This window comes from Macrotis lagotis, chromosome X, assembly GCF_037893015.1.
Source record: "Macrotis lagotis isolate mMagLag1 chromosome X, bilby.v1.9.chrom.fasta, whole genome shotgun sequence".
In the NCBI taxonomy this organism is placed as follows: domain Eukaryota; kingdom Metazoa; phylum Chordata; class Mammalia; order Peramelemorphia; family Peramelidae; genus Macrotis; species Macrotis lagotis.
The window spans coordinates 394,654,436-394,668,280 of NC_133666.1; the positions used below are offsets into that span (position 1 = coordinate 394,654,436).

Below are 13,845 nucleotides of genomic sequence, written 5' to 3' on the forward strand. Positions count from 1 at the left end.
CTGTAAACTTGCTTCATAGTTAACTTAAAAAAAAAATCAAGACCATTTCTTATTGTTCTACTATTTCACTTTTGCTCCAGTTTTACAAGAAGAGGTGGCCCTTGACATGTACAAGGGATGCCATTCCATTCCATCTTCTTCAGGAGTTAGCCACCTCTAACTTCCCCCACTCTCACAGATCTTCAGTTTCACCCTATTTTGCTTCCCTCTTCTCTACAAACATGCCCATGTATCTCCTATCCTCAAAAATCTCACTTGGTCCATCCATTCCCACTAGCTATCATCCACCCTATATCTTTCCTGCCTTCTGTTACTAGTGCCTTTTTTATTTATCTCTTGCTCTCTCCTTGACTCTCTATAGTGTGGCTTTCAACTTCAAACCAAAAGTGCTCTCTCCATTGTTATCAGTGATCTCGTAATTGTCAAATCTAACATTCTTTTCTCCATCCTCATCCTTCTCGACCCCTTTGTTTTTAACAATGTCAATCATTCTCTACTTTTCAATATTTTTTTCTAGGTTTTCATGATACTATTCTATTCTGGTTCTCCTTCTACTTCCATGACCATTTTTCAGCCTCCTTTACTGAATCTCCAGTCATATCACATTTGCTAACAATGGTGTCCCAAAGGGCTCTGTATTTGTCCCACATATCTTCTCCATCTAAATCATGAGTGTCCAAGCTTTTAGCTCTTCTAGCCACATTACCCAATAAAAATTTGTCAAAGGTCACATATAGAATTTAATAATTATTAATGATTACAGGGTAACTCATATTACCAAGAATAAAATGTAATAATGCTGCATGAATGGGCTTAGAAGGCTGCAATTTGGACTCGTGCTCCAAATGATTCTATTTGGTGAACTCATCAGCTTCCAAGGATTCAATTATCATTTTTATGCTGATTATTTTCAGATATACTTATCCAGTTCTAATCGCTTCTAGTCTCAGAACACCAATTGCCTATTGGACATCTCAAAATGGATGCCTCATTCACATCTTACACTCACAATGCCCAAAACTAAAGTCATTATCTCTTCCCCCCCAAAAAAAATTCTCCCCTTCTTAATTTCCCTATTACTGCCAAAGGTAATACCATCCTCCTGGTCTCTAAGTGTCATAATCAATTCTTCACTTTCTCAATCCCTTATAGCCAATCTTTTGCTGAGTTTACTTGATTTTATCTTTGCAGCATCTCTTGAATATGCCTCTAGTTTTATGTAGGCCCTTATTAACCTCTTGTCCAATGGACTACTTCAATAGCATACTAAGTGATCTCTCCACCATAAGATTCTTGCCACTCAATTCAACTGCCCAAATGATCTTCTCAAAGTACAGGTCTGACCACCTAACCTCCATTTAGTAAAGTTCACTGGCTACCTCTCACCTCCAGGATAAAAATGTGTTTCACATTCAAAATCCTTCTTAATTTTCCCTCCTCTCCCACCATAACCTTTTCAGTCTTCTTTTACCTTACTTCCCTCTTTAACACTCTGTGAGCCAGTGACACTGACTTCCTGGTGGTTTCTTGCACAAGATACTCCATCTCTTGGCTCCAGGCATTTTCACTGGCTGTTTCCCCTTCTTGGAATATTCTTTCTCCTCATCTCTGCCTCCTGGTTTCCTAACTAAAATTCTACCTTCTACAAGAAACCTTTTCCAATCCCCTTTTTATGACAGAACCCTCCCCCTTGTTAATTATTTCCAATATATCCTATATTTACCTTGTTCAAAAATAGTTTTTTTCATTAGACAAAGCTTTCTGAGATCAGGAACTGCATTTTTCTTGACACATAATAGAAGCTTAATAAATGTTTATTGCTAACAAACTGAGTCCCAAGATTGATTTCATTACTTTATTCAGCAGTGGTTACTTGGTAGTGTAGAAGCATAGAAGAAATACCCATCATTAAAGACTGTCAGGGTTCATCCATCAAGGGAATATATCATTGAAAGAACTGATCATAAGATTCACCTGAATAGGGAGGCAAAGAATCAAAAAAGGGCAGATGGATTAGGAGAATAGGAAAACATTGAAAGAGTGAGATAAGGTTGACTCAGTCAACAGGCATTGATTTAGCACCTAGCACATTCTGGGTACTATCCTAGGTTTGGGGGATAGAAATGCAAAGAATGAAATAATTCCTATTCTCAAGGGGTGAAAAGAGTAAGTTCTTTAAGGAGTAAGGGAACAGAATGAATAGAAATGGTAGGGTGAGAAATTTCATTCAGAGGGGGAAAATGCAGGTGGTGCTGCATTGGGTAGAGTATGGAGCCTGGCATTAGAAAACCTGATGTCAGTTGTGCTTCAGATACTTACTAGTGGTGCCCAACCCTCACTAGTCATTCTGTCTCCACTGGGAGAGAATATCTGTAAAAAAGCATCTAGTGTAGTGCCTGGCCCCAGTGTGCACTCTGTAAATGCTTATTCTCTTCCCTTTTACTCTATCTCTTAGGTGTGTTATATAACACTTAATCTGTGTATGTGCCACAGTGTTTTAATATTTCCAAAGAAAATAATCAAGAAAGACATCCACAAACTTTTAAAACGTTGTCACTTAACTAATCAGATTTGGTTAGTATTATATAACCTGATTGTTAGTATTGCTGTACTAACTTATATGGAAAATAGTTCCATTTGGTTACAGTGAGAAAATTAGTTATTTCAGGTGCTGAATTAATTTTTTACTTACCTTACTACCCAACTTTGCTTAGACTTCCCAGATTTTTTTCCCTTTTTCCTCCCCTATGATTTTTGTGGATGCTTATCTTATGGAGACCTCCCTGTAAGACTTAGCAATAGTTCAGACAGTGGTCAAATGAGTAGAAAGAAAACAAATTGGGACAATCTTTTTATAAACCTAAAATATTTTATCATTTCCTGTTCCCTCATTCCATTTGAGGATTGCTTCATTTTTTAGTGTTTTCAGAGGATGACATCACTTTAAGGAAAAAATAAATAATCCTTAAAGGTCTGTGGCCTCCATTAGTTTAATGCAATGAACCCATGAATCCTGGTGGATGTACATACATATATATACTTATACATATATACATAACATATACTTACTGAGGCATTTCCAGAATCTATAGATTTCCATCTCTCTAGCTCTTATTAAATAATCTTCATGAGTCAGTGATGAATTTATCAAAATTCACAGTTTGATTTTTGAACAGCAGACATACCTAGCCTTTGCTTAAAAAAAAAAAACCTTTCCCACTTAGTAGAACTTACCATGGCTAGTGTTCCCTGACAATAGCTCTCAAGAGCCCTAGATGACCTCAGTGCCATGATGAAACCTTAAAGGAAGGCATAAAATTAAAGCTGATACTTCAACTGTTGTTACCAGAATCTCAGAGATAATGCAGGATAACAGAGATAATTATGATTTAGAGCTGATGGAACATTTGAAACAATTTCTTGAGTACCACCAAGGGATGAGTTTAAGGAGTGTTGGAGAAGCCAAAAAACCTTTATTGACTGCTTTTGGTTTTAATGTGGTACTCACATGTAGACTTGCTTGGGCCTGTATCCCAAATAGCCTCTCCAGGACTACCATGGATCTAAACTGTCTCCTCAAGAGGAGAAAGGTGATGTTTATAGATTGCCTTTATTACCTTTAGTTCTAACAGTAACAGCAGGAAGGTGTCTTATTTAAATCATAGAGATTCACTGTCATTCATTCTTCTTTGCCAAGTTCAGAGTTTAAAAGAGTGAGTGTGTGTGTGTCTGTATGCATGTCTGTGTATACAGTATGTTACAAGATGGGGTTTTTTTTTGAAAAACATTTTAAAAATCAGTCTTCAATATAGTATTGCTTTTCATTGTAGACCTAATAAATTTAATAAAAGCAGGAAATCAAATAAGGCAATAGAGCCTTACATAAAACTTGAGCATTTAATAAACTAGAACCAAACAAATTAACAGATAAGTAAAAAAAAGTGCACTTGTTCTAGATATGTTTCCAAAACTAACATTCCAGTTACCTTTGGCTTTCTTTTCTTTTGCTGTTATCAATATGATGGATAATTTTAAATATAAATTTTTTTACAAAGTATAAGGAAATGTCCATAAAGTCTCATTGTCTTACACTTTGTGAGATACATGCTTTGTTTCTTTCCAGTAATGATTATATATATTTATGTATCAAGGGGTACCAGATTTCACTTTTGAATAGTAGTAGAAATTTGAAAATTACTTATCCAGAATGTGTCTTTCCCTGACAGCATGATGTAAAGGAAATGCTGTGCATTTGAAGTAAGAAGGGCTGATTCCAAATTCTGGCTACCTTTGTCTTGGGGCAAGTCACTTAACCTTTCAGATCCTTGGTTTCCTCATTCACAAAATGAAGGGTTCAGACAAGGTGACCTCAAAGCCCTTTCCAATTCTAAGATTTTTTTGTTAACTCAGTATAAATTGTGAGGACCTTTGGAGAAGAAATTCTTTGTCTAGTACTTTTTGAGCTCCCCTCACCCAATACCATATAAGTATCTTCTGCATAATTGAAACATAATATTTGCAGGTGGTGATGTTGTCATTTCTGGCAGCTGAGGTTCTTATAGAAGCATCCCTTCTCCTTCCCATCTTATTCCATTTCCAAAATAAGAGTACTTACATGTGAGAATATCAAGACCCCAAAATATATCAATATCACATTCCTCCCCTGCCTGAACTCAAAAAATTCTTTATTTGATTTGTTTCCTTGAAATCTTACAACCTGAATTAATGTATTTTAAATTGCAAAATATGTTTTATATCATTGCAATAAGTATTTACTGAATTTGTAGTTCTTTTCTTGACTATGAAAAGAAAATATGATTTACATGTCATTTATCTGACCAAGTCTTCTCTTGAAACAGTTGTCTTTCACTCTCCCTTTTGTTGGATAAAAATTGCTTATTTTTCTTCTTATACTGAGTTTGTAGAACATTGACACTGTTTTATTTTTACTCGGGATTAATAGTAGAACTAGAAGGGATATTTTCATGTCGTTCAACACCCTAATTTTAAAATTAAGATATTAAGACCCAGAATCATTTGTTCACTCTATTTCTACTCTAGCATATACCCTCAGCCCTTGAGGGTTCCTGTTACTTCTCTGAATTACAGAATCAAAAAGTTTTGAATTGAAAGGACCTCATTAGACATCTAAATTAAAACCAATACCACAATGATGGTCACCTACTATCTGCTCAGAAACCTTCAAGTAGGGTGAACCCACCACCTCCTGAGGCAACCTATTTCATTTTTTGATAACTCTAATTATCAGACATTTTCCTAACATAAAGCCTATTTCTTGCATATACAAGATAAGGAGAAAGATTTTATTTTAATAACACATTGGCCATTTTTGAGATTAAAATTTATCAAATTGTGTGTATGTGTGTGTGTGTGTGTGTGTGTGTGTGTGTGTGTGTGTTGCATGTAGCCAGGAATCCAATTTTTTAACTGCTGTATGTTAATTTGTGTGTATTCTGTGTAATATGGGTAGACAAAGAAGAATGAAATAAAATTAAAGGATCGTGGAATTTCACAATTTAGAACTTACCTAGTTATAAGTTCATAAGGTTGTGAACTGAAAGATTTGGTTCCCTAAATTTACATATGAGAAAATTTAAGCCTGGAGACATGTTATTTTACCAATTCAAAAGAATAAGGAGCAGAATTAGCATTTAAATTCTAATTATGAATTCAATGCCTTTTCTATCATACAAATTTTGTCTTATATCTTCATTTTTACAGGTGATAAAACTTAAGACTATAGATGTTAAATGATGTTTAAATTATTTTATTGCCTTTATCTTATACTTTTCTCATGCAGATAAAGTTTTAAATAACTTTCTTTCAAGAAAGAAAAGAAAATTCTCATGGAGGTGGGGTTGAACAGAAAAGCAAAAGTTCAGATGGGCATGAAATTTTTTTATAGGAAATAGAAATAGTAGTGTCATGGAACAAAGTCATGGCAGCCTAGATCATAACCTCAGAGCCACATAGACTCCAAAGAAGAAGAGCCATCAGATGCAAGCCCAGAACCTCAGGACTGAAAAACTAGCTTTATGAATCGTAGTTTTTGGAACATTATTTTAAAACATCCCAGGCTTAAAGAATGAATCCAGAAAGACAAAGTTTCTAGGAAATTGGAGTCAGGATCTCCAAAAGCTTTAAGGTAGTGGTTGTGAATTCCTTGAAGCCCAACTTTTGAGGGAGGAATTAGGGAGAACAGAAGTGGAAACTTTTTTGTTTTGTTTTCTCTTTTCCCTTTAGGATAAAATATAAACTCCTCAGTTTTGCTATTTAAAACCCTGCACTATCTGGCCCCAGCCTCTTTTCCAGACTATTTCAGTAGTACTTGCTTCGATGCATACTATATTCCAGCCAGTTGAGACTAATTGCTGTCTCCTGTCTCTGTGTCTTTGCAAAGATTGTCTCCTATACATATAATACACTCCCCACCATACATTCACCTCTTAGAATCCTTAGCTTCCTTCAAGAGTTAACTCAGCTGACAACTGATCCTCCTACTTTGAAAAGCTCCTAGTCTTATAAAACTATTTTCTATCTACTTAGCTGTTTTCATGTTATATTCCCACTCCACCTCTCAAGTAAGTGTAAGCCACTTAAGAGGAGAAATTGTCTCTGCGTTTTGTCTTCATGACCCCCATGTCCCAGACAAGGATATGCATGTGTTAGAATTGTAGATGACTGGGGCGGCTAGATGGCGCAGTGGATAAAGCACCAGCCCTGGAATCAGGAGTACCTGGGTTCAAATCTGGTCTCAAACATTTAATAATTACACAGCTGTGTGGCCTTGGGCAAGCCACTTAACCCCATTTGCCTTGCAAAAAAAAACAAAACCCTAAAAAAGAATTGTAGAAGATGTCTTGAAAGATATAATAGTAGGCTTAATTTTATTCAACAACCCTCTTATCATTAACATTAAGCAAGGCATAATTACAAGAAGAAATACACTTAACAACAGTATCCATTGTTATCATAAAGAAAATCTAACTCAGAATCTAAGGTGAGAGATTTCCTATAGGTAAGGAAATCCTCTCTACCTTCCCTGATCCCTAAGTCATTGAGACCCAACAGGGCAGGAAGAACTGCCATAGGGACAGTTCACACTTCCACCCTCTCCTGACCCTGGGCCACCTAGACTGCATGAAACAGCTGGTTAGGAAGAATGACATGACTGGTCACACTATTTAAATAATCTGGAGCTAGGGGCAGCTAGGTTGCCCAGTGGATAGAGCACTGGTCCCTGGAGTCAGGAGGACCTGAGTTCAAATTGGGCCTCAGACAATAATTACCTAGCTGTGTGGCCTTGGGCAAACCACTTAACCCCATTTGCCTTGCCAAAAAAAAAAAAAAAAAACCCTAAAAAAAAGATTGTATTTATTTTTTTAATTTTTTTTAATTTTATTTTTATTTTATTTTATTTATTTTGAGTTATACAACTTTTCCCCTAATCCTACTCCCCCCCACCCCTCACAGAAGGCAATTTGTCAGTCTTTACATTGCTTCCATGGTATACAATGATCCAAATTGAATGTGTGAGAGAGAAATCATATCCTTAAGGAAGAAACATAAAGTATAAGAGATAGATATAAGATTAAACAATAAGATATCAGGCTTTTTTTTTCTAAATTAAAGGTAATAATAGTCCTACTCCACAGTTCTTTCTCTGGATCTGTATCCATCTGTATGGTATTCTCCATCACAGACAGCCCCAAATTGTCCCTGATCATTGCATCGATGGAATGAGCAAGTCCATCTAGGTTGATCATCGCCCCCATGTTGCTATTAGGGTGTACAGTGTCTTTCTGGTTCTGCTCATCTCACTCAGCATCAGTTCATGCAAATCCCTCCAGGCTTCCCTGAATTCCCATCCCTCCTGGTTTCTAGTAGAACAATAGTGTTCCATGGCATACATATACCACAGTCTGCTAAGCCATTCCCCATTTGAAGGACATTTACTTGATTTCCAATTCTTTGCCACTACAAACAGGGCTGCTATGAATATTTTTGTACAAGTGATGTTTTTACCCTTTTTCATCATCTCTTCAGGGTATAGACCCAGTAGTGGTATTGCTGGATCAAAGAGTGTACATTTTTGTTGCCCATTGGGCATAGTTCCAGACTGCTCTCCAGAAAGGTTGGATGAGTTCACAGCTCCACCAACAATGTATTAGTGTCCCAGATTTCCCACAACCCTTCCAACAATGATCATTATCCTTTCTGGTCATATTGGCCAGTCTGAGAGGTGTGAGGTGGTACCTCAGAGAAGCTTTAATTTGCATTTCTCTAATAAGTAATTATTAAGAATAATTTTTCATATGACTATGAATTGCTTTGATCTCCTCATCTGTAAATTGCCTTTGCATATCTTTTGACCATTTGGCATGACAACTCTTTATCAAGATTTTGATCTGTATAATATTTTTCACAAGTCCTACCTAGCTCTGTGTATGTGTCTGTGTTTCTCTCTCTCTCTCTCTCTCTCTCTCTCTCTCTCTCTCTCTCTCTCTCTCTCTCACACACACACACACACACACACACACACACACACACACACACACACACACACAAAGGGATTTTGGTGTGAAAGTCACTGATGGTGAGTTATATCCTTTTCAGAAACAAAAACAAGTGCCAGAGCGTTGTCTGTATGATTATTAGGAAAATATAAAGCTTTATCCTACCCCTAAACTAAATGGTACTCTCTGTAATTGTTCTATATGTTTTTATTAACTATGCTTCCAAAAAGACAGAATGTCATAGAATTCTAGTCTAGAAAGAAGAATGGAGGAGGAGACAGTTGCCCATGTTGGGAGCCTATAAAATCTTGAAGGAGATGCACAGGGCTAAAAATAGCTCTATCATTCTATTCATGCATTCACCTTGAACTGAGGCTTCTCCTTTAAGGCAGAGAGCCTTATTGAGAAAAAAATTTTTTTTGTAAATCCTGCCATACCCATACTAGAGAGTAAATTCATAGACCTTTTTACACTTGAATGATACTTAGTGAAAATAAAGAAACTCAAGAAGGAAGCATAGAATCATATAATTTATTGTTGTACTGTACCTTTTATATCATTCAGTTTGCCCAAGGTCACAAAGTAAGGTAACATAGCCAGCAATTGATCCAGGGCCTTGTGGTTTCAAATAGAAAACTCTTACCATTAATAAGGACAACTAGCATTTAAATATGGCACTTTAAAGGTTGCAAGGCACTTTCTTTGTATATGTTTGGTCATCTATATCCAAAGTAAGTAATATTCTTAATGCTAGTAGTATCATCAAGGATTAGATAGAATCATAGATGAGGAATTCCAAATAATTTGAGTAGCAGGAAAAATAGGCACTTCCAAATTTTTTCAAAATGTTTTTTTAAATTCACGGTCCTTTTGAATTATGGTAGACACCTGTGCTCTTTAATGTAACTAGCTTTGATGCCATTCTCAAAATCCAGACACTTTAAACTAAAAATCCAGACACAATTTTTTTATGTCTTAGACCTCTTTGGCAATATGGTGACATCTGTGAACCCCCTTCTCTGAATAATGTGTGTTGCCTACATTTACAACTGAAAGAAATTTTGAGTTATACAATACAATTGTATACAATATACAATTTTGAGTTTTATTATGTTAGTAAAATAAATGTGATTTTTTTTTCCCCACCAAAGCATTTTATTCTGAAAACTATCCTCAGACCATCTTCCCTGAGTCAACCTCTGGTTTAAAAGCTGACCCATTCCAACATTATATGACCTTTATGTTCTCATATTAGTTTGTATAACTGGCAATATTTCTAGTTACACAGTGGTTCTGGCTAGGGTGTTTGGATGATATGTTGTTCAACTTGTTGTTGAACATTATCTTTTCCTTTCCACACCATAGAAGATTAATATATTCATACCAGTTTACAAAAAAAAATTGCTTTTCCTTCTTTTAGGACATTACATTTGTAAGTTTAAAATAAATATTTACAAACAAAAGGTCAACTTGAAATTTATTTAAAGCCAAATTTAAAGCCAGATTTTAATAATCTAAAGTTTACTTTTTCTAGGAAACCTCTAATAATTAAACCTATCCTAGTGTTTTTAGATTACTTTTAGATAAAGTTATTTAGTCAAATGATTTTTAAATTTTTTTTAATTACAAACTTGACAGAATCAGTAATGACATTTTTGTATAACAAAGGTGTCAAATAGAAATGGCGCCACTAAATTAAATATAAGTCAAAATGCAAAAGGATCCCTATAGGTCACATATTGATTTTGAAAATCACATATTAAAGTTATCTTTGTTTTATTGGATTTTTATTTAATTTAGTGAAATATTTCCCAGTTATATTTTAATCCAGTTAGGATTGCTTAGTTGTATTGTGGGTCATATGCATCCCACCCATATTTTATACCATTAGTGCTTGTTTTTGTAACATTTTTATCAATTAATAAGCAGTTATTTTCTTTCCCTCCCACCTCCCCTCAGAAAAGGAAAAAAAAAGAATAACAAAACTCTTATACAACCATGCACAGCCAACCAAAACACATACCCCCACATTGACTGTCCAAAAATGTATTTCTCATTCTGAATTTTGAGGCCAAATTACCTCTCTCTCAGGAGAGGAGCAACCCATTTCCTCATTAGACCTCTGATGTCTTGGTCATTCCTCTGATTAGGTTCCATAAGTTTTTTCAAAGTAGTTTGTTACAACTTGTTTTTTTTAAGTATATACTTAAGTATAATTAAAGTTAACATGATAGTATACACACTGCCCTGCTTGTCTGTGTCCTCCCTTTGAATTCCTTCTTGCATTCTTTAGTGTATTTTTATCTAATTTACATTATTTTCTTCTTTTTTTTTTTATTAACACAATACTGCCTACTCTAAAAGTCTTCCCCTGATGTTAAGGCTTCTCATTAAGCAATTAAATATAGTCAAAATAAGTTCACACATTTGTGTGTATGAAAATATATGTCCCATTCATAATGCTAATTTAACACTTCTCTCAAGGGCAGAAAGCTAAAGCATCTCCAGTGCTTAGTAAGTGTCTGATATATAGTAAGCCCCTAATAAATGCTTCTTGATTTATTTTGGAATCATGATTGGTAATCTCATTGATTAGAGTTTGTGTCTTTCAGAATGATTTTCCTTGATATTATCATTGACAATGTATGACAAATAATTATTGAAATTCTAGTAATCTAGCTTTACATTGTCCAGGAATATCATTGTTTTAAATGCTTACCTAAATAATTTTATTCTCTTTAAAACAGTTTTTGAAATCATTTGCTTATTTTCTGGTTTTATAAAATGAATTCAGGTGTGTGTGTGTGTGTGTGTGTGTGTGTGTGTGTGTGTGTGTGTGTGTGAAAAATAAGATTAGCACTTTTTCAGTATTTCCAAGTATGATATAATAAAATGATTACTGGATTTGGAGTCAAAGGACCTGAGTTCAAGTTCTGATTCTCTTACTTAACTACCTTGGTGACTTTGGACCAGTTATTTCATGTATCTGGGCCTCTATTCTTCATCATAACAATGAAGGGAGTGGCCAGGAAACCACCTAAGATCCTTTCAAGCTCTAAATCTGTTTTCTAAGTATTTTTTTAAATTTAACTTACAATTTGTTTATTTAATAAAAGTTAGTTTTCACAGTTAATTATGTGATGATTTTACCAACTAATATTTAGTAGTACTTTTATTCATAAAATAGCCTTCAGCCAGAATTGTTATGTGTGCAAATGTTTTAGATTGAGCCATAATGACCATGTGACTACACATATTTTTCACAATAATTCAGTGTATTCTAAATGGTTTTGCACATTAATAATTTGCTGTTACTTTCCTATTCCTCCTGCTCTTGTGAATATGGAAAATTTACCTTTAAAATATGTTTGAATTGTAGGCAAATTTTAAAGTATCTAAATGAAAATTTTTCTTCATTAAAAATCTAACTTTAAAATGGAATTAGATTAAATTAAAACACAAATTAAAAGAAAATACTCCTGTCCACTTGAAAAAATATATGCTTATAAATGTTATTTAATCAAAAAGTTAAGCTTTAAGATGAAAATTCATAGTTGCAAAAATGCTTTCCAGTGCTGTCTTGCATGCTCCATGGAGATTCTTTAGGAAAGTGGCATGGTACAATAGAAGTAGCAGTTGTTATAAACTTAGAAGACCTTAGCCTTGACAGTGATATATTATTACCTGAAATACTTTGGGCAGTTCACTTAACCTCACAGGCCTTAGTTCTCGCCTGTAAAATGAAGTAGTTAGATTGATTGATCTCTGAGGTGTCTTCTAGATCTAAATCTATAATGTTAGGAGCCAATTTACATTATGTATGTTAAAGTTTGTATGTTCAGGTCGCCATTGTTAATTTTTCTGTACTATCATCACTTAAAATGCCTTTGGCTTTGATTTTTAGGTTAAATATTTGCAAAATCATACTAATATAATTTTTTTTTCCTTCTCTCTCCTCTCCCCTCCCCCTTTACTATTTAGAAAATATCAGAAAGGAACCAGAGTACGCCTGCGCCTGCTAGATCTTGAACTCACATCCAGATTCCTGGGAGCAAAAACAGATACAACTTTACTAGAAGCTGATGCAGTTCTCTTGGGAATCCAGGATAGTAGGGACACAAAGTCAAAGGAAGAGAGTTCAAAAGACAAATAAACTTTGGTGATTTCAATACTTTAGAGACCATTTTGTTAAGCTCAGATGTTCACCAGATGTGAAATTAGTACAATGCACTGTGAATGAAGAAATTATGGAAATCTCAACAAATAAAAAGCCATAATTGCAGCTAATATTTATCAGTATTTTTTCCTTTTCATGCTTTTTCTTTTAAACACTCTTCCTTAGAGTGATATTAATTTTTAAGTAAAACCAACTATTCTTAAGAATTATTGTTGTTGAAGGATTAGCAGTTCTTAAGAATTTGGGGAAACCAAAAGAAGGTTTTAAATGGGTACATAAAGGGTAACATAAGTAAATTAGGGGAGCATGGAAAAAATTAGCTTTCAGACCTAGGGATAAAAAGAGTTTGTGACCAAACAAGAGATAAAGAGGATCAGTAAAATGGATCATTTTGATCATTACATCAAATTAAAAAATGTTTTACAAAAACAAAACCAAAGATAGCCAAAATTATATGGAAAGAGGAAATGGGGGTAGGTGGAGGTGGAGGTTGAAACTTAAAGTCAGTTTCTCTGTTAAATACCTTCATTCTCAAGTGTATAGGAAACTGAGCTAAATAGTCATATGAAAAAATACTCTAAATATTGATTACAGGACAAATTAAAGCAACTCTGAGGCATCACCTCACATCCATCAGATCGACTAACATGCTAGAAAAGGAAAATGAGGGGGTGGGGGAGGGAAGTAAGATTGGGGGGGAAATTGTAAGACTCAATATCTTTAATAAAAGTAAATTTAAAAAAAAGGAAAATGAGAAATGCTAGAGGGGATGTGGAAAAATTAAGGACACATATGAACTTGTGAACATTCTGGAGATCAATTTGGAGCTATGTCCAAAGAGTTATACAACTGTGCATGCCCTTTGAATCAGCAATATCATTACTAGGTTTGTATCCCAAAGAGATCAAAGGAAAGGAAAGAGACTTAAATGTACAAAAATATGTATAGCATCTCTTTTTTTTTGGTGGCAAAGAATTGTAATTTGAGGAGATGCCCCTTAAATGGAAAATGGCTAAACAAGTTGTGATATATGATTGTAGATGGAATACTATTGTGATTTAAGAAATGAAGAGAGGAAGAAAATTACAGACCTATCTCCCTGATGAAAATAGATGCAAAAATCTTAAATAA

General features: G+C 34.6%; 1 protein-coding gene across 3 annotated transcripts in view; it reads left to right on the plus strand.

Annotated features, from left to right (window-relative positions):
- The window catches only part of TPD52 (tumor protein D52), a 341,461-nt gene extending 328,094 nt beyond the window's left edge, over positions 1–13,367 (plus strand). The window contains exon 5 of one of the 3 annotated variants that reach the window (XR_012471681.1): positions 12,519–12,602. Coding sequence is in view for 2 of the 3 variants with exons in the window: in XM_074201768.1 (XP_074057869.1) it covers positions 12,519–12,690 (172 nt within the window). In the remaining variant the exon portion in view is untranslated. Of the gene's footprint in view, positions 1–12,518 lie in introns of all 3 variants that reach the window. The other 2 variants (XM_074201768.1, XM_074201766.1) reach the window with 2 other exon arrangements.
- The last annotated feature ends 478 nt before the right edge of the window (positions 13,368–13,845 follow it).